At 46.3% G+C, this 24,010-nt stretch overlaps 1 protein-coding gene across 11 annotated transcripts in view; it reads right to left on the bottom strand.

Moving 5' to 3' along the window:
• FANCA (FA complementation group A) overlaps positions 1-23,645 on the bottom strand; it is a 59,468-nt gene extending 35,823 nt beyond the window's left edge. For 7 of the 11 annotated variants that reach the window (XR_011996078.1, XR_011996079.1, XR_011996076.1 and 4 more), the window contains exons 1-17: positions 23,479-23,635; positions 22,813-22,922; positions 22,370-22,454; positions 20,103-20,245; positions 19,865-19,960; positions 18,506-18,579; positions 16,017-16,129; positions 13,724-13,806; positions 13,151-13,184; positions 12,465-12,531; positions 10,656-10,768; positions 9,447-9,523; positions 8,978-9,119; positions 8,596-8,729; positions 1,669-1,779; positions 470-565; positions 304-363 (exon numbers count right to left, since the gene is read on the bottom strand). Coding sequence is in view for 6 of the 11 variants with exons in the window: in XM_072731292.1 (XP_072587393.1) it covers positions 304-363; positions 470-565; positions 1,669-1,779; positions 8,596-8,729; positions 8,978-9,119; positions 9,447-9,523; positions 10,656-10,768; positions 12,465-12,531; positions 13,151-13,184; positions 13,724-13,806; positions 16,017-16,129; positions 18,506-18,579; positions 19,865-19,960; positions 20,103-20,245; positions 22,370-22,454; positions 22,813-22,922; positions 23,479-23,557 (1,617 nt within the window). In the remaining 5 variants the exon portion in view is untranslated. Of the gene's footprint in view, positions 1-303; positions 364-469; positions 566-1,668; positions 1,780-8,595; positions 8,730-8,977; positions 9,120-9,446; positions 9,524-10,655; positions 10,769-12,464; positions 12,532-13,150; positions 13,185-13,633; positions 13,807-16,016; positions 16,130-18,505; positions 18,580-19,864; positions 19,961-20,102; positions 20,246-22,369; positions 22,455-22,812; positions 22,923-23,478 lie in introns of all 11 variants that reach the window. The other 4 variants (XM_072731291.1, XM_072731293.1, XR_011996077.1 and 1 more) reach the window with 3 other exon arrangements.
• Between the last annotated feature and the right edge of the window lie 365 nt (positions 23,646-24,010).

Below are 24,010 nucleotides of genomic sequence, written 5' to 3'. Positions count from 1 at the left end.
CCACCATCTGACATTTGGCTTATGTAAATATAGTTAACATTTTTTCCTGTAATTCTCAAAAATACAGGATCTTTCTCCTGTCCCATTTTAAAGACAGCCTCTGTAATGCAAATCCACATGAATGAAGATCTAAAAGACAAACCTTCCTGCACACACTAAGTTGCTTTGCTCCTGTTCTGAAAATTTAATTCACATCCTCCAGCTATACTAGGGAGAAAAGGCTCAGAGTCCCAGGAAATGAGCCTGTGCTTGATGAGCACAGGCAAGAGACCACAGGTGATAGCAGAACCGAGGTGACATTACCTCTGTGACGTCCTTGGCTGAAGACAGATCTTCGTAGAGGCCCATGTTTTCCACTGAAACCTGAAGAGGAGATGTGGTCAGAAGAATAAGGCCCTGGCCTCTGTGGGGAGAGGATGAGGAAGCCACTGCTGCAGGGGAGTAGAACGGCGGGGAGGCCAAGACTCACCTTCAGGTCAGCCAGGCGCGTCTTAGCCAGTGTGACATAGTCTGTGAGGAGAGAGCGGTACTTGCTCGGCACCAGCGGGGGGTAGAGAATGTGCACCTGTGGGCAGAGCAGGGTTATGTCAGCCCATGACCCATGGGTGACTTTCTTGGGAAACAGCAACAGCTTGCTTTGGATACTTGTACTCCTGTGGATGGCAGGAGAGTCAAGGATTAGCCAAAGTCCACAGGGGGCTAATGCTAGAGATAAAACAGACAAAAATCACAGCTGAGGGTCTCCAAGTGTACCTGTGCACATTCCTTCAGAAACGGGCCAGGCAAGCCCCTCCCTGACCCTGGCACCACCCCCCAACCCCACTCCCCTGCCCTCCTCACCCTCCCAAACCCCCACCCCGTCTCCTGCAGCACAAACACAGTGGTGCCCCAGGGAGATGAAGGGTCCAGCCCTCAGGGCAGGCTGGAAGTTTTGAGCTTCACTCGGTGATGATACAGTCTCTAGTCTATGTCCCTTAGGTCACATGTATTCTTTGGAATGTAATACAAATTTCTTAATTACAAAAAGAAGAATCAGTTTCCAGTGTCCTACACTCCATAGAATGCTGGGCATCATTATCTAATTAAAAAAGAAAGCTTGCAATAAGGCATCTTTAATCATGAGACTCATACAGCTTTGTTATAAAAAATGCAAATTCTATACAAGGGTGTAATGTCTTCCACCTCTGGAAGGAAATGGCCACAGGCACTTTGGGGTATATTCTGTTGATTCTCCTTCAATATAAAAATACACCATTTTATATGTTAACTAACTGGAATTTAAGTAAAAACTTGAACCTACAAGAAGGGAGGGAGGGAGGGAAAGAAAATATCTATCATTTTAAGAAAACGAACATGGGGCTGTGCCATACGCATATATGCTCCTCCCACCAAGTGGGTGCCAAGGACATTCTTCTATGCCAGCACATAGACCTGTCTCATCCTTGTGGGGGGCTGTGTGCTGTCACCCTCCACTCGACACCAGTGCTCACCAACCACCTCCTAGGGATGGACAAGCAGCTGGTTCCTGGGCACTTTACCATCATAAACATGGTTTCCATGCCAAGTGCACAATCACATCCCTAGCTGGCACGTGTGCATCAGGGAAAACCAGCAGGATGGTGAGTGGTGAGACTGCCCCTGCCTGAGGCGCCCTGGGTGGCTGCTCACCTGCATGTACCTTGGAGCCTCAAAGGGCACGAGGTCTGACAGGAACTTGAAGAGAAAGACCAGTGTCTTCTTGCTGCCACTGTGGAAGCCCCTTGTGCTCCCAAAAGAGGCCTGGAGGGAGAGGGGGGCATGAGGCCAGGCGGCTGGCTCCACAAGGGGCAGTGCCACCCACCCAGGTACATATCACAGAACAGCAGAAACAGAGGCTCAACTGCATCCAAAGGGAAACAGCTGCTTGGCCTCCTGTAATCTCACAATGCCACAGCTCTGTGGCTCTGCATGCCTCACAGCATGGGCTGAAAGTTCATTTAAAACAAAAATAAAGAGACGCCTGGGTGGCTCACAGTCGGTGAAGTGTCTGCTTTCAGCTCAAGTCATCACCCCAGCGTCCTAGGATTGAGTCCTGTTTTGGGCTCCCTGCTCCATGGGGAGCCTGCTTCTCCCTCTCCCTCTTGCCTGCTCGTGCCCGCTCTCTCTCTCAAATAAATAAAGTTTTTTATTTTAATTAAAAATATATTCCTATAGAAAACAGTAACTGTGTTATCTTTTTGTGACTCTCAGGAGCACAATGTATTAGCAGCCCTGAAAAGGCCTCTTTCCTAAACAAACACATTCTATATGATGAAGCCACTTCTGAACGCATGGTATCACCCAGACTCTTCTGTGAGGGGACAAGGTCACTGCAGGAGTGGCCAAGAAGGGTCACCCCTCACAACACTGCAGAGAGCCAGGAACTGAGGGTGCCCAGGGAGTGCTAGTGATTTCGGAACGGGTATCAGCCCTGCAGTGCCACTATGAGCCTTTGCCAAGACAACTGAACCCCTAGCCACACACAGCCCTGCCCCGGCCCAGCTCACCAGCAGAGCCACCGCCACTGCATCTGAGGCCCTCAGCACTTGTGCCAAAGTGCATGACATAATTCTTCTAAGAGGAGGTGGTGCAGACACAAAAAGCAACCAGGTAGAGGATAGCAGCAGAGCAGGACCCTAGGCTCACCTCATCCCATGAACACAACCAGATAACTATCAAATTATCCCAAATGCCCCAGAAATCGACCTGAAGACTAGCAGAACAAACTCCACAACACTATAAACCTAGAAATCAACCACAAGAAAAGAAGTGGAAAGACCACAAATACATGAGGTAAAACACGCTACTAAATAATCAGTGGGTCAACCAAGAAGTCAAAGAAGAAAAAAAAAGTTCACAGAAACAAACAAAAATGAAAACACAACAGCCCCAAATCTCCGGGATGTGGAAAAGTGGTTTGAAGTACAAAGTTTATACCAATAAAAGCCCACCTTAAGAAGAAAGGAAAAAAAAAAAGGAAAACCTCAAACAATACAATTTTACTCGCAGAGAGCTGGAAAAGGAACAACAAACAAAACCTAAAACCAGCAGAAGGAAGGAAATAATAAAGATTAGAGAAGAGGGGCTCCTAGGTGGCTCAGCAGTTGAGCATCTGCTGTTAGCTCAGGGCATAATCTTGGAGTTCCAGGATCAAGTCCCATGTCGGGCTCCCTGCATGGAGCCTGCTTCTCCCTCTGCTTATGTCTCTGCCTCTCTCTCTGTGTCTGTCTCTCATGAATAAATAAAATCTTTTAATAAATAAATAAATTAGTTGTACTTAAAAAAATTAGAGAAGAAATAAACAATATAGAAACTAAAACAAAAAAGATCAATGAAACCAGGAGCTGGATCTTTGGGAAAAAAAAAAAAAAAGGCAATAAAAATGATTACATCTGTAGCCGGACTTATGAAGAAAAAAAGATAAAGGACCCAAATAAAATCACGAATGAGAGAGAAGTGACAACCAACCACCCCAGAAATACAATTTTAAGACATTATTATAAAAAACTACATGCCAACAAACTGGACAACCTGGAAGAAATGGATAAATTCCTAGGAACACATAACCTGCCAAAACTGAAACAGGAATAAACAGGAAACTTCAACAAGAAACATAACCAGCAAAGAAACTGAATCAGTCATCAAAAATCTCCCAACAAACAAAAGTCCAGGCCAGATGGCTTCACAGGGGAACTCTACCAAACACTTAAAAAGAGTTAATACCTATTCTTTTCAAATTATTCCAAAAACACTGAAGAAGGAAAACTTCCAAATTCATTCTATGAAGCCAGCATTACCCTGATACGAAAACTAGATAAAGACTCCACTAAAAAAGAATTATAGGCCAACAGCCTTGATCAACATGAATGCAAAAATCCTCAACAAATACTACCAAACCGAATCCAACAATACATTAAAAAAATCATTCACCACGATCAAGTGGAATTTATTCTGCAGCTGCAAAGGTGGTTCAATATTCACAAATCAATGTGACACATCACATCAATGAGAGAAAGGATAAAAATCACATGACAGGGATGCCTGGGTGGCTCAGTGGCTAAGCACCAGCCTTTAGCCCAGGGTGTGATCCTGGAGTCCCGGGATCGAATCCCACTTCAGGCTCCCTGCATGGAGTCTGTGTCTCTCCCTGCCTATGTCTCTGCCTCTGTGTGTGTGTCTCATGAATAAATAAATAAAATCTTAAAAAAAAAAAAAAAAATCACATGACATTTCAATAGATGCAGAAAAAAACATTTGACAAAGTATAGCACCATTCATGACAAAAACCCTCAGCAAAATTAAGTTTAGAGGGAACATACCTCAACATAATAAAGGCTGAAAAACTCACAGCTTACATCATCCTAAAAGGGAAAGTTGAGAGTCTTTCGCCCTAACATCAGGAACAAGATAAGGATTTCCACTCTCACCATTTTTATTCAACATAGTACTTAAAAAAATCAGACCACAAACAGAAATAAAAGATATCCAAATCAGTAAGGAAGAAGTAAAACTTTCATTATCTGCAGATGACATACTATATATACAAAACCCAAAAAAACTTCACCAAAAAACTACTAGAAGTGATAAATAAATTCAGTAAAGTCACAGGATATGAAATCAACATCCATATTTTTTTTCTATTTCTATGCATTAATAATGATGCAGCAGAAAGGGAAATTAAGAAAACAACCCCTTTACAACTGTACCAAAAAACATTAAGATTCCTAGGAATAAACCTAACCAAAGAGGTGAAAGACCTATACTCTGAAAACTATACAACACTAATGAAGGAAACTGAAAAGAACACAAAGAAATGGAAACACATCCCATGAGAATGGACTGGAAGAACAAATATCGTTAAAATACTTAAACATACTACCCAAGGTAATATACAGATTTAGTGCAATCCCTATCAAAATACCACTAGTATTTTTCACAGAACAAACAATCCTAAAAAAAAAAAAAAAAAAAAAAAAGAACAAACAATCCTAAAATTTGTATGGAACCTCTAAAGACCCCAAACATCCAAGGCAACCTTGGAGAAAAAGAACAAAGCTGGAGCCATCATAATTCTGGACTTCCAAGTTATATTACAAAGCTATAACAATCATAGGATTGTAGGTTCAAGCCCCATGTTGGGTCTAAAAATTACTTAAAAATTTCAAAGTAAAATAAAATAAATTTTAAAAATCTTACAAAGCTGTAGTGATCAAGACAATATGGTACAGGCACAAAAGCAGACAGACAGATGAAGAAAATAGAATAGAAAACTTAGAAATGAGCCCACAACTCTATGATCAATTTATCTTCAACAAAGCAGGAAAGATTATCCAATGGGAAAAAGAACGTCTCTTCAACAAATGGTATTGGGGAAACTGGACAGCTAAAAGAATGAACCTAGACCACTTTCTTACACCAAACAAAAAAAAAATTCAAAATGGATTAAAGATCTAAATGTGAGATCTTGGGGCAACCCAGGTGGCTCAGTGGTTTAGTGCCACCTTTGGCCCAGGGCCTGATCCTGGAGACCCGGGATCAATGCCCACATCAGGCTCCCTGCATGGAGCCTGCTTCTCCCTCTGCCTGTGTCTCTGCCTCTCTCTCTTTGTTTCTCTCATGAATAAATAAATAAAATCTTTAAAAAATAAATAAATAAATGTGAGATCTTAACCAAAAAAAAAAAAAGAAATCCTAGAAGTGAGCACAAGCAGTAATTTCTCTGACATTGACTGTAGCAACATTTTTCTAGATAAGTCTCCTGAGGCAAGGGAAACAAAAGTAAAAATAAACTACTGGGAATTCATCATAATAAAAAGCCTCTATAGAGCGAAGTGAACAATCAATACAACTAAAAGGCAACCTACAGAACAAGAGAAGATATGTGTAAATGACATATCCAATAAAGGGCTAGTATCCAAAATACATAAAGAACTTACACAACTCAATACTCCCCCCCAAAAAAAGAGAATCCAATTAAAAAATGGGTAGAAGACATGAATAGACATTTCTCCGAAGACGACATACAAATGGCCAACACACATGAAAAGATGCTCAACATCACTCATCATCAGGAAATACAAGCCAAAACCACAATGAGATACTACCTCACACCTGTCAAAAAAAGTTAAAATCAGTCACAAGAAACAACAGGTGTTGCCAAGAATGTCAGAGGTGAGGGAGATGGGGGGATGGGGGAAGAGGCGTTCGGGATTAAGAAGTGTACTTGTCCTGGGCAGCCCGGGTGGCTCAGCGGTTTAGCGCTGCCTTCAGTCCAGGGCCTGATCCTAGAGTCCAGGGATCGAGTCCCACGTCAGGCTCCCTGCGTGGAGCCTGCTTCTCTCTCTGCCTGTGTCTCTGCCTCTCTCTCTCTATCTCTCATGAATAAATAAATAAAATCTTAAAAAAAAAAAAAAAAAAAGATGGGGATCCCTGGGTGGCGCAGCGGTTTGGCGCCTGCCTTTGGCCCAGGGCGCGATCCTCGAGACCCGGGATCGAATCCCACGTCGGGCTCCCGGTGCATGGAGCCTGCTTCTCCCTCTGCCTGTGTCTCTGCCTCTCTCTCTCTCTCTCTCTCTCTCTCTCTGTGTGTGACTATCATAAATAAATTAATTAATTAATAATAAATAATTTTTTTAAAAAGATGAAAAGAAGTGTACTTGTCCTCAGTGCCAGATGATTAAAATAAAAACTAAAAAACAAAAAAAACAACAAAGGCCATCAGATGACAAGAAAACCGCCCCACATCACCATTCAGCTCCCACTCAAGTACAAGGGCAGCATTTCCCTCCCTCTAATCTGTCTACATGGAAGGATTAGTGACTCATTGTAACATCCACTCAAGAGGGAGCCTTGAGCATCCCAGGTGGCTCAGCAGTTTAGGGCCTCCTTCAGCCCAGGGTGTGATCCTGGAGACCCGGAATAGAGTCCCACGCCGGGCTCCCTGCATGGAGTCTGCTTCTCCCTCTGCCTGTGTCTCTGCCTCTGTCTCTCGTGAATAAATAAATAAATAAATCTTAAAAAGAAGAAAAGTGGGAGCCTCCATGACATCCTGGAAACAGGAATACAAACAAGCCCCTAGGGGAGATGCACAGTTTATTTGAAGTATTTACATCAAGAATCTAAAGTAACAGACAGATTCCCCGCATCTGCAACAGCCTTTAGTGTCACTCCAGGTAAAAGACAATTATTTTCATTAGAAAAAGTACATCTAAGCACACTGTGATGAGCTAAGAACCATAATTCATGACCCCAAGGGGCTCAAATTTAAAATCATGTTGGTCTATTTACATTAATATTCTTAAAAATAAAGATTAGGGATCCCTGGGTGGCACAGTGGTTTAGCGCCTATCTTTGGCCCAGAGCGCGATCCTGGAGACCCGGGATCGAATCCCACGTCGGGCTCCCGATGCATGGAGCCTGCTTCTCCATCTGCCTATGTCTCTGCCTCTCTCTCTCTCTCTCTGTGACTATCATAAATAAATAAAAATTTTAAAAAAAAAGTGGTCCCTCCTCAGTGGAAAAAAATAAAAATTAAAAAAAAAAAAAGATTAAAACAATCTTCAAATACTAAACATCTATCAAACTCACCCAACCAAAAAAAAAAAAAAAAACTCACCCAACCATTGGATGCATTTTCTATAAATTATACTTCAATAAAGTTAATTTAAAAGGTAAAAGAAAAAACAAAATAAGAAACCCCACCACCAACAGCACTTCTGAAGCACTCCTGTCCTTATGTCACGGGGAACTGAGCAAAAAAAAAAACAGGACTGGGGTACACCTTGCTTATGACCAAATCACCTAGGCACACAGCTCTTGGCAGATGCAGGAAATAGGCCAGCTCTGTGTGACCTCCAAGGGTACCCAGGCTGTGGACATGTGCGTCCTGCAGGGGCCTCTGGGCCCATTGCTGGGGGAACACAGGGCTAAGAAGCAGCAGCTCCACAGAATAAAGGAATAAAGAAAGAAAGAACACCACGACCACCTGTCCTGTACCAATGGCCCAGCAGGCAGAGGCTGGGCCAAGGGCAGGCTACCACACTGGTGGTACAGGTGCAGCCACCCTCAGAACTAGAGTAAGGTTGGCTCCCCACAAAGAAGCAACAACTACACCTCCCTGGTGGTGTGGCAGGAAAACCCAAAACCTGTACAGAGAATTAGACAGCTTTTTCCACGACACATTTATATACACCCAACGTTCAAAGTTGATGTCTAGAAGACACCAGCTCAGAAGTGGGACTGCAGTGGGTCTGTGAACATTTGCACAAACGTGCCAAGAACATGGATATGGCAGAAACAGAGAGGAGACCCCAGGAAGCTGAGGAGCACTCCCCTGGGACGCAATACATGGTGCAGGCAGCAGCAACCACATTTGTTCTCACACTTTCCTGACAGCACTCCCTGCCCCAGAGACCTGATGGCGTGGGCAATGTGTTAATGAGGGGAGCAGCCAGACCCTGGACAAGGTAGCACAGAGCCCCAGGGGGAGGCTGAGAGGAATAGCCCTGACCCACAGAATGCGTTTGTAGCAAGGATGGCAATCAGGGTCCTGGCAATGACTGCCAAGAGGTAGCTCACCTGGAACCAGTCTGCATAGGATGGGAACACAGAGGGGCCCTCCAGCGCAGCCTGACGCACAACCAGGAACGCAGTGACCATGCTGTCCAGGTCGCAGCTCTCAAATGCACGAGCCAATAATCGAGTGACCCAATCTAGGAGGGAATCTCTGGTCATGGCTGGCAGACCATGACATGCAGTAAAATAAAATGCATACATTCTGCTGGAGGTAGAGCGTGCCAGTTAGGAGGATATACATGCCCCCTGCCACATGCAAGAGACTGGATAATAAGTAACCAGAGCAGCCAAATGCCAACTACATGAGGCTCAGGCAAGCAGTGCTGGCACCAGAGGTGGATGACGGGCCCAGATGAGGAGACATGGGGCTCCCAACCAAGTGTACCTTGAACCAACTGCTGTGCTTCAGATGAGCAGATCACCAGCGTAGACACACAGGAGAGTACGTGCTGCCAGTTCACTTCATGTGTTCCCAGAACTTCTTCTAAGTGGCCAATCAACTCCTCTGGACTAAGCATCACAAAGAGCTGAAACAAAAGTTCCCCAACCTGGCTGTCAAAACAAGCCACTCAACAAGCAGCTGGCTCCCCGCATCCACCCCACTTTGCAGGAGACACAACACAGAGTCCAAACCGTAACACTTCTACCCTTGTCAGTGTGGGCAAGGAGGGATTTTCCTTTCAAGGAGAAGATGTTTTGTAAGTTCAGTCTGGGACCCCAGGGGTCCAGGTGTGGATGGCTGTGTCTGAGGAGCCTCCTGGCTTTTCTCTCCCCAGACTGGGAGCCACAGAGCCCCGTGGGAACAGTGCCACCCAGCACAGGAGCAGCAGGTCTTAACACTGCATGACACCCACCCTGCGGTACAGACTGCTGAGCAGAGGGTGTGTCTTTGCAAAGCTCCAATCTCTCTGCAATCGAACAGCATCAGAAACTTCATTCAGGAATAAAAGCAGACAAAAATGTTAAGTCAGTAATCATGAAAAACTAGGCTATGTTTCAATGTCAAAAAAAACTACCTTGTTTTAATGTGCATTTTTCCCCCCAATTATTAGCAAACATCTATTTGTGAACCATCTTCTGTTATCAAGTATGTTTTTGGCCAATTCCTTGCTGCTAATCCTTTACCATATTTGCTCTATTTTCTAATCCATCAATTAGTTTAATTTTGCTGCTTTTAACCTTTAGCTGTCAATAAGCAATCAGCAATGACACTGCAAAGCCTGTGTGTGGTTGGAGTGGGCACTGACACCTACCCAAGCCCCTCAGGAAGTGCAATACAGCAACTGCCAAAAGCTTCCATGCGGGCTGCCTGAGGACCCTGCCTGGGCCACCATGCTGCACACACACAAACCCTAGTAGGTAAGGTGTTCATTTCAGCTCCTGAGCAATTGTGAGCACGTGCCATCAACCCAAGGACACTCACTGGGATCTAACATGGCATCAGCCACTCCTGAGAAGAGCCTGCAACTATGGTGGACCCTTGAACAGTGTGGGTCCACTTACATGCAGCGTTTTCCTGATACATACAGGACAGCTATGTAAATGTATTCTCTTCCTTATCATGTCTGAATGTTATTTTCTTTTGTCCAGCTGACTCATTCTAATAGCACAGTACATAGTACATGTTGCATACAAAATATGTATGTTCACCGAGTGCTGTCACCAGGAAGGCTATTAGTAGTTAGGTTATGGAAAGTCAAAGCTATATGCAGATTTTCAACTGCACCAGAGGTCAGGGTCCCCCACCCACACATCGTCCAGGGACAAACTGTGCATAAGAAAATATTTGTGATACAGAATTTATTCTAACAACCTAGGAATTCAGTCTAATACCTAGATTTTCAACATCTATTGAGAAAACACCACAAGAAAGGTCACACGTTAAATATATTCCTATTTTAATGAAGATATGGCTAACTGTTCTCCTTCCCATACTTCTTTAATTCTGAGTGTTCTTTATGAGAATGTGTACTTTCAAATGGAAGGGTATCTGATGATAGTGTGTCCTCATGATCTCTGCTGTGTCTGGGGCCCACGCTCCCACGAGGGTCCCCAGAACCCACCTTTCAGCACAGGCTTATGGGTTAGCACCTGAGTCAGAGTATGACTGAAGAATCTCTTTGGACAATCTGTTGATATCATTCTGCCAAACGTGTGTCCACAAAACATGCCAAACCTGCAAACACAGCATTGAGAGGTGCTCAGGGAGAGAGGCCCTCCAGGATCCCAGCAGCACTGACAGTGTCACACACACACACACCACCACCACCAACTCCTCAAAGACTACTGTCCAGCAAGGCGGTACAGACCTCAAGGCCCCTAACTCTCAGCTAAAGGGATGCACAGGCTTGCCCAACATGCCACAGACTTCAAGACCAATAAGAAAGGAGTTGCCAAAAAAAAAAAAAGAAAGGAGTTGCCCATGGATTAGAGAAGCCGGAAAGGGAAGGCTGGGCCAGTCCACAGCAACCTCTAAACCTCACAAAGCCTCAGTCTCCCCATCTGTGAAATGGGTATCAGGGGCAGCAGGGCAACAGCCATGCTTGTGCAAAGTACCTGGCACACAGAGGCACTCAGATGCCAATGACATCCCGTGACAGGATAAGGAAGGAAGGACAATGGGCAGGTCGTCACTGATGGGTCAGGAGGGACACAGGGTGTCAGGGCTTCTTGACAGTGGGGTGCCGAGGGCACTTCTGTGTGCCAGAGTCAGAGTCACCAACAGTTCGGCCCATTCCTCAGGAAGAAAACCCCAGGGAGAAGAATAGCCCAGTCACATGAGCCATGAGGAGACACCAGGCAGGAGGGGTGCTGCTGGCCCTCCTGGGGGACAGAACCAGGATGAAAACCCCTATGTGCCAGGAGGGCAGCCACCCAGACCAGTCTGGTTTTATTGTAAATACTGACAATTAAATAAGCAACTTAAAAAGAGGGGCTCTAGGGTGGCAGTCAGCTAGGTGTGCGACTAGTTTGGGCCCAGGTCATGAGATCCAGCCCTGCGTTGGGCTCCATGCTCAGTGGAAACTCTGCTTGGAACTCTCTCCCTCTCCCTCTGCCCCTCCCCACTGCACTCGCTCACTCTCTCAAATAGATAAATCATTTTTTAAAAAAGGAAACTTAAAAAGGAAAAAACATATCTAGTCATGATCTGACTCTCAGGACATAAGCTCGAGCAATGCAGTCAGGCGTGTTACAAAAACACAGAAAATTTAGGAAACAAAGCAATATTGCATCAACAGTTGCAGTGAAGTACAGAATTGGACAGTATGTCTAGGATCACTGGAGTACTGACAGGAGCAAAGCCACGTTTGCAAGGCCTGAGGATGCTAGAAAACTTCCCCGGTTTCCCCGGCCAGTCTCATCCCACATCACTGTGAAGCAAACCCAATACCCCAACGACCAATCCCAGCATGTACCTCCAAGAGCCACAGAGAGAGAAAGCTAACATAGTGAGTATAAGTGCCGACCTTGGGGGGCACAGAAGACTCAGCGGGAAGAAAGGGCATGGGAGGCAGGCACGAGGAGCGTGCCCAGACAGGGACAAGGTCGCTCCCAGGGAGCCATGGGTAGAACAAGGGGCACATCACAACCCGTAGGAATCTGGTCTCAGACTAGGAGTGCAGACCCCGAGGTGAGAGAGGATTCACACAGAAAGGAGGCCTGCCTCTTGCCTCATCTTCAGAGGGAACAGGCAGACCACAGGGCTTCTAGGGCTTTCCAGCGATCATTCTCACAGGATGTCATCACAATGGCAGAACATATGTTCAGGAATCAGCCACTGATACTTCAGGAGTGTTTCAAATACATAGGACCTTTAAGACAGTAGGCACCACCCCATAAACATGACCAGCAGGCCTGCCCCCAGGACATACCAGCACTTCACCGCCTTGTACACTGGGGATTCGTCCTGCAGGCCAGTGGCCAAAGCCTCGAGAGCAACTGAGGACAGATGGTGGGAAGAGAAAACACATCAACTCAGCATCAAAGTCCATCAAAAATGGGATCCCTGGGTGGCGCAGCGGTTTGGCGCCTGCCTTTGGCCCAGGGCGCGATCCTGGAGACCCGGGATCGAATCCCACATCAGGCTCCCAGTGCATGGAGCCTGCTTCTCCCTCTGCCTGTGTCTCTGCCTCTCTCTCTCTCTCTGTGTGACTATCATAAATAAATAAAAATTTAAAAAAATAAAAATCCATCAAAAATGATCCCTGACCAGGTATCACCAGACAAATCAGGTAATGATTTCCAAATAACAGACCTTGTAGCCCTTCTAAGCGCCCCAAAGGTACAAGTCCTCCAAGCATCCTAAAGGTACCAAAGACTCAAGTCTTTTAAAGCAATGGAAACAGAGACAGTAAACCACTTCCCTAATTCACCGTTAAACTGGTTATCATTTACAGCTCTGGAGATTAAATGCATAGCCACCAAGAACTAAAACCCAGGAGAAGCAGTAGAGGCTAAGTTCAGGTGAATACTTGAAGTGGAAAGGCAGGAAACCCTGAGAATCCCTAATAAGCAAACTAGCTCTTGCCCAGTCTGGAGAATATAGCACATGACTCACAGATCAGCATCCTCCGAAGCACCGCAACGGCGAGCTGTCAAAATAGAACACAAGAGTCACTGTCACTCACCTCCGTGCATCACCCAAACCAGCGGTCACCCCACGGGAAAATGAGAAAGTGCCTCCACACGGTACCCCGAACTAGGGAGACTCTGCCAGTGAAAAGGCAGACTTTCTGAAAGAATCCACTGTGATCCCCAGGACCTCTCTCAGCATGGCCCAGGGCCATGACCACACAGTGCTGGCCTCCCACAGCCCCTGGTTCACGGGGTTGGTGCAGAGTTCTGCTGCTAAAAAGCTCTCTTCTCCCTTCCCTCAGATTCTGGGCTGTGGTAAACACCTTCACCCTTAAGAACCGTGCAAACTAGAACATGGCAGGGGATGCTTCTGCTTTGTTCCACTTCCTCACGCCCACCAGACGTAGGGAATGACAGTACTCATGAAGCACCCCAGGAAAGTAACAGAACAAATTTCCTATCAAACCTTATAGACTGAAATGTGGGGCCAATGGTCCAGGAACTTCCACTTCTGTAATGAGCCAATTCCAGACTCTTCATTTACTTTTCCTCCTACCTGCGCCATCCGTTCAGGCTCCATGTTTCTTCTTGGTTCTGAGATTTGCTGAAATCCTCTCAAAACAAACAATTGCACAAAATCTGAAAACCACAAAACCCAATTATTCAGATGCACTGTGGTCTCCAAACAGTTGTGGATCATGCTGAATACCTGCTTCCCAACAACTGGAAGGGTGAGGACCCATATCAGCCCATCCCACTCCACACTCCACACACAAAGCAAAGCAACCCAAACCCTGCCTGGACCACACTTGGCTTCTTGCCACTCTATGTGAAAGGGAAATACTTATAATCAATCAAGTTTATGGGAAGGATTTTTCTCTTAAAACAAAGTAGTATCTGGGGCACCTGGCTGCCACAGTTGGAAACATGTGACTCTTGATCTTGGAGTTAAGTCTGAACCCCATGGTGCCTGGGTAAACTGTCTGCCTTCAGCTCAGGTCATGATCCCAGGGTCCTGGGATTGAGTCCCCATTGGGCTCTCTGATCAGTGGGGAGTCTGCTTCTCCCTCTTCCACTCCCCCTCCTTGTGCTGTCAAATAAATAAAAGAAATATTAAAAAAAAAAAAAGTCTAAGCCCCATGGTGGATATAGAGATTATTTTTATTTTAAAGATTTTATTTATTTATTCATGAGAGACACAGAGAGATGCAGAGAGATAGAGGCAGAGACACAGGCAGAGGGAGAAGCAGGCTCCAGGCAGGGAGCCCAACATGGGTCTCGATCCTGGGCCTCCAGGATCAGGCCCTGGGGTGAAGGCGGCGCTAAACCGCTGAGCCACCAGGGTTGCCCTAGAGATTACTTTAAACAAAAAGGACCCAGTGGTTTGGCACCTGCCTTTGGCCCAGGGCGCGATCCTGGAGTCCCGGAATTGAGTCCCGCATCCGGCTCCCAGCATGGAGCCTGCTTCTACCTCTGCCTGTGTCTCTGCCTCTCTCTCTCTATGTCTATCATGAATAAGTAAAATCTTAAAAAAAATAAAAATAAAATAAACAAAAAGGAGCATCTAGGGCAGCCCCGGTGGCTCAGTGGTTTAGAGCCGCCTTCAGCCCAGGGCGGGATCCTGGAGACCCAGGATCAAGTCCACGTGGGGCTCCCTGCATTCTCCCTCTGCCTGTGTCTCTGCCTCTATGTCTCTCATGAATAAATAAATAAAATCTAAAAAAAAAAAAAAAAAAAAGGAGCATCTAAGGTTCTCATACGGATTGTCTCTCCAGCCAATCTCCTAAACAATGTAAGGGCTGTGTACAAGGACCCAAAAAAATATTCTGGGGAACAAGGCAGGAAACTATCTAAGCCCATACTAGAGGATTCAGGAACTGTAAGGAGCTCATATTCATCACCAAGAAAGTTGTAGGAAAAAGGAACACATCTTTTGCAACGTGAAAAAATTCATTAAAAAGATAAAATAAAAAATAAAAAATAAATGAAAAAATTCATAAGCTAACTAATGAACATTCCACTTCTCATCTAATATTTTATTTGTAGATTTCATTCTTCAGGTATTACTGGCAATGGCAAGAATCTGCTGGCTCAGAGAAGAGCCAGCGACAAGGCCCACTCTAAGGGAGGCACCCAGAAAAACACAAGTGGGACAAAAGGATAGTCACTCTGAGCTGCTGCCCAAGATGGCATGGCGCTTCTGCCCTCTCCCTGAATCTGACGTTTAGATCAAGCCGTGAGCTCGGCACACTTGCCAGGTAATACTTTCCTTCTCCTGGGCACCTTTTAAAATAACCACTTAGAGTTTGAGCTCACAAAAGGTCCGTGACCTCAGGCGCGACCACCTTCTAAGGAACAGGTGCTTGCTGTCTATCTCCCACTTGCTTGTGAGCTTTCCTGCTCATTTTACCCCCCCTTTTCTGGGATCTGAAAGTAACAAATTCCTATGACTTGATTTCCTTTCCCCGAGTGGACTGAAGCTGCACATCCAATCAACATGGCTCTAGAGGTTTTCACTTCCCCAGAGTGGGAGCTCAGATGCTGCAGAAGCTACCTGCTAACCCCATGTGTGTAGCTTGTGCCTCCCAATTCAGCAGGTCATAGTCTGCATATTTTAAACATACCAGCTATAGGCCCCCAAACACAGTGGGTCAACAGACTGACTTTATTAAAGCGTGCACATTGTTCAAGTGCAAGCTGATACAGGCACCAGGTCCAGACTGGGCTGGTTTTGTTCCAAGTTCCCACATGAGTGATGTGGGGCTGTCCTGTTTCTCAGACTGTCGCAACAAAAAGTATTCCCACAGATCTACACTTTGCCCGTGAACCTGTCCCTGGTGTGAACTTACCAGAAAGCATAGCCTGGGCGATGTCCGTGTGCTGAGTGGACACTTCCATCTGCTCACACAGAAGGCACAGGTCCCTGAAGAGCCACGCCACTATGGCCTGTGTGTCAGCATGACTAGGGACAAAGCACACTGCTCACCATCACTCCATCATATATCAGGCCCTTTTCTTCCACATTCATTTCACTAGAAAGCCTGAGCACTGAGAACCAGCTGGCAGCCATCTGAGCCATTCCCAGAAGTCACAACAGGGCATGCTGACACATGAGCGGTGTCAGGGAGACCACTACTGACATTAAAAATAATCATCATCAAAAAGCTTATTTGGAATAGCTAACTACTACTCAAGGGGGGGGGGGAGTTCAGTAAGAGTAAAATAACAAAACAGCAGCAGTTTCAGGACACCTGGGTGATTCAGAAGGTGAGCATCTGCCTTTGGCTCAGGTCATGAACCCTCAGTCCTGGAACAGAGTTCCTCTCCCACTGCCTCTGCCCACTGCTCATGCTCTCTCAAATAAAATCTTTTAAGAAAAACCTTTTCGGGGATCCGTGGGTGGCTCAGCGGTTTAGCACCTGCCTTTGACCCAGGGTGTGATCCTGGAGTCCCAGGATCGAGTCCCACTTTGGGCTCCCTGCATGGAGCCTGCTTCTCCCTCTGCCTGTGTCTCTGCCTCTCTCTGTCTCTCATGAATAAATAAATAAAATCTGGGATCCCTGAGTGGCGCAGCGGTTTAGCGCCTGCCTTTGGCCCAGGGCGCGATCCTGGAGACCCGGGATCGAATCCCACGTCGGGCTCCCAGTGCACGGAGCCTGCTTCTCCCTCTGCCTGTGTCTCTCTCTCTCTCTCTCTCACTGTGTGCCTATCATAAATAAATTAAAAAAATGAAAAATAAAAAATAAATAAATAAAATCTTTAAAAAAAATTTTTTCTAGAAAGTTTATTTTTATTTTTGTTTTTTTTGTAAACTCTATACCCGACATTGGGCTTGAACTCACAACCCTGAAATCAAGAGTTCATGCTCTTCCAACTGAGCCAGGCAGGTGCCCCTTTTCTAATTTTTTTTTTTTTAAAGATTTTATTTATTTATTCTTGAGAGATAGAAGGAGAGACAGAGCCAAAGACACAGGCAGAGAGAGAGGCAGAGACACAGGCAGAGGGAGAAGCAGGCTCCATGCACCGGGAGCCCGACGTGGGATTCGATCCCAGGTCTCCAGGATCGCGCCCTGGGCCAAAGGCAGGCGCCAAACCACTGTGCCACCCAGGGATCCCTAATTTTTTTTTTTTAAGATTTTATTTATTTATTCATAAGAGACACAGAGAGAGAGAGGCAGAGACACAGGCAGAAGGAGAAGCAGGCTCCAAGCAAGGAGCCTGATATGGGACTCAAACCTGGGAATCCGGGATCACACCCTGAGCCAAAGGCAGGTACTCAACCGCTGAGCCACTCAGGCATCCCTAATTATTATTTTTTTTATTTTATTGATTGAGAGAGAGACAGAAATAGCACAAGCAGAGGGCGAGGCAAAGAGAGAAGCAGACTCCCTGTTGAGCAGAGGAGCCTGACCTGGGGCTCAATCTTAAGACCCTCAGACCATGACCCAACCCAAAGTTAGACACTTAATCAACTGAGCCACCAAGGTGCCTAATTTTTAAAAATATTTTATCATAGGGGCACCTGGCTGGCTCAGGTAGTATAAGCCAGCATATGACTCTTGATCTCAGAATTGTGAGTTCAAGCCCCAACACTGGGTGTAGAGATTACTTAAAAATAAAATCTTAAAAAAAAAAAAAATTTATCCCAGGATATCTTATACAAAGAAAATGTTTCAAGCTTGTGCATGACAAAGACTTGGATCATAATAATGTTCTCTTCAAATAATGAAGTAAGAGGGATGTCTGGGTGGCTCAGCGGTTGAGCATTTGCCTTCAGCTCAGGGTGTGATCCTGGAGTCCCGGGATCAAGTCCCACATCGGGCTCCCTGCATGGAGCCTCCTTCTCTCTCTGCCTATGTCTCTGCCTCTCTCTCTCTCTCTGTCTCTCATAAATAAAAATCTTAAAAATCTTTAAAAAGGAAGGAAGGGAGGGAGGGAGGAAAAGAAAGAAAGAAAGAAAAAGAAAAAGAAAGAAAGAAAAGAAAGAAAGAAAAGAAATCTTTAAAAAAAAAAAAAAAAGGGATGCCTCGGTGGCTCAGCAGTTGGGCGTCTGCCTTCAGCTCAGGTCATGATCCTGGGATCCGGGATCGAGTCCCACATCGGGCTCCCTGTGAAGAGCCTGCTTCTCCCTCTGCCTGTGTCTCTGCCTCTCTCTCTCTCTGTCTGTGTCTTTCATGAATAAATAAATAAATCTTAAAAAAAAAAAGAAAAGAAAAAGAAGGAAGAGAATCTCTCAGTGATTTTTGGCTTTGATATATAAATAAGTCATAATACACTAGACTACGAAAAAGAAGTCATATATTACTAAGGTAATGTTAAATTCTCACCGATACACTACCTTTCCAACAGCTCCTGGAGGCTCACAATGTTTTGTACATGAAGATGCCACACAGCTTCAAGCAACAAAAAATTCTGAAGAAAAAAATAGTACTATGAGTCCTTCATGCACACATTTTCCTACAAAATGTGTAGCCTGTACACTATTAAAAATTAAGTGGAGTACGGGGATCCCTGGGTGGTTCAGTGGTTTAGTGCCTGCCACTGGCTCAGGGCGTGATCCTGGAGTCCCGGGATCAAGTCCCACGTCCGGCTACCTGCATGGAGCCTGCTTCTCCCTCTGCCTGTCTGTCTCTCTCTCTGTCTCTCATGAATAAATAGATAAATAAAATCTTTAAAAAAAAAAAATTAAGTGGAGCAACAAGCACAATCTAAGACACATACTCGATCGCTTTGACTAAAAACTCACCAAGCCTTCAGACACTCATTAGCATCCTTCATCTCCCCACCTGCCAGCATCCTGCCCAGGCTCTAAGTTAACCTGCTTCTAGGACTTTCTCCACTGTGGCTGAAATGAGATTCCAAAATGTAAACTGGACATGTCAATCTCTTCTCTGGAACTCCGTGGTGGCTTTTGGCAGTTTCCAGAACAAGTTCAGACTCTTGGACTCAGCACAGGAGCACTGTAACCATGTTTGTGTCTCTCTTATTCTCCTACCCCAGCGAGGTCCTCCCTTTGGAAGCTCGGACACCCTTGCCCCCAGGACATCTTGCTCAAGTCAGCTCTATGCCCCAATGCCTACTTTGTCCTGTTCTTCACCCAACAATATGGCACTCTTCCTTCACATGCCATGCGCCTGCCAGTACTCTTAAAAAGCCTCTTGTAGGACCCTCCGACCCCCTGCTCTTGCCTGGACACCTTGGATCTTAAGTTCTTTCAACTATTCAAAAATCTATAAACCTACTGAATTCAAAATGTTTCATAGAAGAATAAAAATAACTTTTCATATTATAATTTTCTAGCTTACTACAATGGAAAATTATTCATAATTATACATAAGAAGAAAGAACGTGGGCAGCCTTGGTCGCGCAGAGGTTTAGCGCCGCCTGCAGCCCAAAAAAAAAGAATTTTTTTTTTTTAAGATTTTATTTATTTATTCATGAGAGACACACACAGAGAGAGAAACAGAGACATAGGCAGAGGGAGAAGCAGGCTCCACGTGGGGAGCCCGATGTGGGACTCAATCCCCAAGACTCCAGCATCAGCCCTGAGCTGGAAGGCAGCCGCTTAACCGCTGAGCCACCCAGGCATCCCAAAAAAAAAAATTCTTAAGAAGACACCAGGACCCTACTGTCTTTTCAAATCAACAGAACACGGCTTGAGAAACCTCTAGAGTCAGAATTACAATGTGAAATTTACCTGTACTTCCCATAGTTCTTGACAGAAGGAGAAACGAGAGAACATACTATGTGCTAATAAATACTGAGCCACCTCCAGCACAGAAGACAGTTTCTTCTGAAAAGAGAGATTAAATCTTTAAAAAAAAAAAAAAAAAAAAGAAGAAGCAAATACCTGAAACAACATTATAGAAATGTCCTATTTTCCCAAATAGCTTAAAGTAATGAGTAAGCACAGTTAGTTTATCACCGTGTCTTACCCTTTGCTCTGCGTTCAGCAGGACCCTGTGGGTGGGTTCACCATTAGAACTACAGATCCGCATGATGCTGGAGGCAACTGTCTGGCTGGACAGCACAGCCACTGGGACACCCAGTCTCGAGGCTTGATCTCGTAAAGCAGAGCCTTAAAGACAGAATAGACATTTTCCTTAAGAAGACATCCAGATGGCCGACAAAGGTAAATATGCTCAACACCATTCAATCATCATCAGTGAAGTGCTATTCAAAGCACAAGGAGATGTCACCTCACAGCTTTCACAATGGCTAGTCTCAAAAACATACAAAGCAAACTACTGGCAAGGATGTGGAAAAAAAGAACCCTTGTGGGATGTTGGTGGGAATGCAAACTGATGCAGCCACTGTGAAAAACAGTATGGAAGTTTCTCAAAAATTACGGGTGCCTGGGTGGCTCCGTGATGGAGCGTCTGCCTTCAGCTCAGGGCATGATCCCAGGGTCCTGGGATCGAGCCCCACATCGAGTTCCCTTCATGGAGCCTGCTTCTCCCTCTGCCTGTGCCTCTGCCTCTCACTCTCTGTGTGTCTCTCATGAATAAATAAAATCTTTAATAAATAAATAAATAAAATCTTTAAAAAAATTAAAAACAGAATTATTATATGATCCAGTAATTCTACTACCCAAAGAAAACAAAAAACTAGTTCAAAAACATGTATACACTCCAATATTTATGGCAGCATTACTTTTTTTTTTTTTAAGATTTTATTTATTCATGAGAAACACAGAGAGAGAGAATGGCAGAGTGTGTACACAGGCAGAGGGAGAAGCAGGCCCCATGCAGGAAGCCTGATGTGGGACTTGATCCCCGGTCTCCAGGATCAGGCCCTGGGCTGAAGGCAGCGCTAAACCACTAAGCCACCCAGGCTGCCCTTAAGAGATATTTTAAACAAATTAATGAATTAGTTGATATGTTTCTGAAATGATAGTCATTTCGTAATAAAAATGTGAATGGCCAGAAAATAACTTATTTCTTTGTTATCCCCAAAGAACTTCCCCAATCTCATATCCTCACATTGAAATATCCTGAAATATTCTTTTTTTTTTTAATTTTTTTTTTTAAATCTTTATTTATTTATGATAGTCACAGAGAGAGAGAGAGAGAGGCAGAGACATAGGCAGAGGGAGAAGCAGGCTCCATGCACGGGGAGCCCGATGTGGGATTCGATCCCGGGTCTCTAGGATCGCGCCCTGGGCCAAAGGCAGGCGCCAAACCGCTGCGCCACCCAGGGATCCTGAAATATCCTGAAATATTCTTAAACCTAGAAATATCCTTCTGTCAATGAGGTACTTGTTATGTCCCATGTTTTTCCAAGGGACACTTTGGTTCCTCCTGCTTCTCAGTCCTACGTTGAGTCAAATCTTGTTTGAGTCAAACACTGTTTTTAAATAACAACTTCAGGGGCAGCCCCGGTGGCGCAGCGGTTTAGCGCCGCCTGTATGCAGCCCAGGGTGTGATCCGGGAGACCCAGGATCCAGTCCCACATTAGGCTTCCTGCATGGAGCCTGCTTCTCCCTCTGCCTGTGTCTCTGCCTCTCTCTTCGCTCTCTCTGAATGAATAAATAAATAAATCTTTAAAAATAAATAAATAAATAAATAAATAAATAAATAAATAAATAAATAAATAGCAACTTCATAACACCCCAATCAAGTCATAAAAACATGACTTCCAATTCATAACTTGACACGGAGGTGGCAAGCCATGACCTGAGGCATGTAACTTTTTGCTTATTAAAAGCAAATCAGGACGCCTGGGTAGCTCAAAGGTTGAGCATCTGCCTTTGGCCCAGGTCATGATCTTGCGGTCCCAGGATCCAGTCCCACATCGGGCTCCCCGCCTGGAGCCTGCTTCTCCCTCTGCCTGTGTCTCTGCCTCTCTCTCTCTCTCTCTCTCTCTGTCTCATGAATAAATAAGTAAAACCTTTGAAAAGAGTAAAATTGGGCAGCCCGGGTGGCTGAGCAGTTTAGCGCCGCCTTCAGCCCAGGGAGTGATCCCGGGGATCTGGGATCAAGTCCCATGTCAGGCTCCCTACATGGAGCCTGCTTCTCCCTCTGCCTGCGTCTCTGCCTCTCTCTCTCTCTCCTCTCTGTGTAATAAAATAAATAAAATCTTTAAAAAATATATAAATTAAAAAAAATAAAAATAAAAAAGTAAAATAACATAAAAGCAAATCAAGCTCACCTTACATAAAGCTCCTCCATAACTCCATTTATTAGGGAAAATGAGCTCTTACCTATGAATGAACTAGAAAGATTAGCAGAGGCCTCAGGATCAACCAACTGATTGAGACACAGTGTTTTACATGCTGGACCTTCTACCTGGAACCAAACACAAAGAACTCTCTTTGTAAAACTCAAGCTGTCTGAGCATAGAAACAATCTGTGTATAGAACATTTGCTCGCTGCACTATTCTCAAATATTTTGAGGTAGAAATTTTTAAAGTGAAACCTACCAAAGTTTTTTGAGAAAGACTAAATTCACTCTGAACTTACTGATCTCTCCAAAGAGAAATGCTCCCCATCTCTTTCCCGCCCTGCCCTGCCAACATTTAACGGATGCTCCTACCAGATACTCCTAAGGCTTTTCTCAGGTGTCTCCACGAAGATGACGCTGTGGCAGGGGGGCAAAACCCCCAACTGAAATCTGCTTTCAGAGGCCAAACCGGTGCCCTCTTACCTCAAGCAGAAGGTCGTCCAGGTTCAGGTGGCGTCTCAGGAGGTGCACGGCCGAGTCCTGCAGCCTGTGCCCCCTCCCGGGGCCGCGCAGCTGCCTCTCGACCCGTCCCGCTGGGGGGAAAGCAGTTCACAATAGGACAGCAGCCCTGAGGAGCCCTGTGCAGGGACGCGGCGACGTTCCCGCCCCGAGGTCATGCACCAGGGGACGCGTGAACCCGGGAAGCCCCACCCCACCCCCACCTGAGGCGCAGCTCATGGAACACCCCACCCCCACCATGGCGCAGCTCATGGACGGACCTGCAGGTCCCCAGGGTCCAGCTAAGGAGACGGAGGCACTGTCAACGGGACAGAGCACAGTGGCCCGTGGGGGTCCGGGGCAGGAAAGGGCACGTGGGGGGAAGCTGGGGGCACCCAAGTGCGCTCTGGGTCAGCGAGCAGCGCCGCACGAACGCCAGGAATCCCGGGGCCCAGCTGTCGTCCCGCGCTCCTGGACGCCTGGGCTCCACTCTCACGTGCCCACCTCTCCTACCACCCCCCGGCGTCCGCTGCACCCTGCCGGGCCCCGCAGCGGGGGAGAGCCCGAGACCGCGGGACCAGGGGCCTGGCGCCCGGCGGCGGAGGCTGGGGCGACACGGGATCTCAGGGCCCGGCCCCAGCGCCCTCTTACCCAGCAGCTCGGCCCACGTCCTCCTGCGGCTTCCCGAACTGGAGCCCGACGCGGCATCCTGCGTCCGCAAGTCCGACATGGCGGGAACTCCGCATTCCCTCAGGGGCTCCGGGCAACCGGCCCGCGCTGCCTCCCCGTTGGCTGCGGCCCGTGCGGCCTCCCCATTGGCTGGCGCCTCCCAGGTCCCACCCTCTTGGGCCGAAGGCCTCGCGCCGCGGCCATCTTGGGGGTGGCGTGTGGCGCCATGTTGGTGGCGGCAAAAGTCCGGGAGGAAGGTGCAGGAGACCTGCACAAAGGACAAGATTGCGGTTGGCGGTGTCGATGCAGAGTGGCGTCGAGTGCCAGAAAACCGGAATCCTTGTGCATTATTCCTGCGTATAAGGACTGAGAGTTGGTCATGAAGAAACAAGCCGACAAAGCTAGAACCGGGAAGACGCTAAAACGCGCGGGCCGGGCCTGGTCCGTCTGTCGGGAGTCGGTTCGGTCCCCGCGGGGAGCGCGGCAGGATGACCCTCCGCCCCCTCGGACACAG

The sequence above is a fragment of the Vulpes vulpes genome, chromosome 12 (assembly GCF_048418805.1).
Source record: "Vulpes vulpes isolate BD-2025 chromosome 12, VulVul3, whole genome shotgun sequence".
NCBI lineage: Eukaryota > Metazoa > Chordata > Mammalia > Carnivora > Canidae > Vulpes > Vulpes vulpes.
The sequence above is the reverse complement of the archived record's forward strand: the minus strand, read 5'-3'. Positions and strand labels throughout refer to the sequence as shown.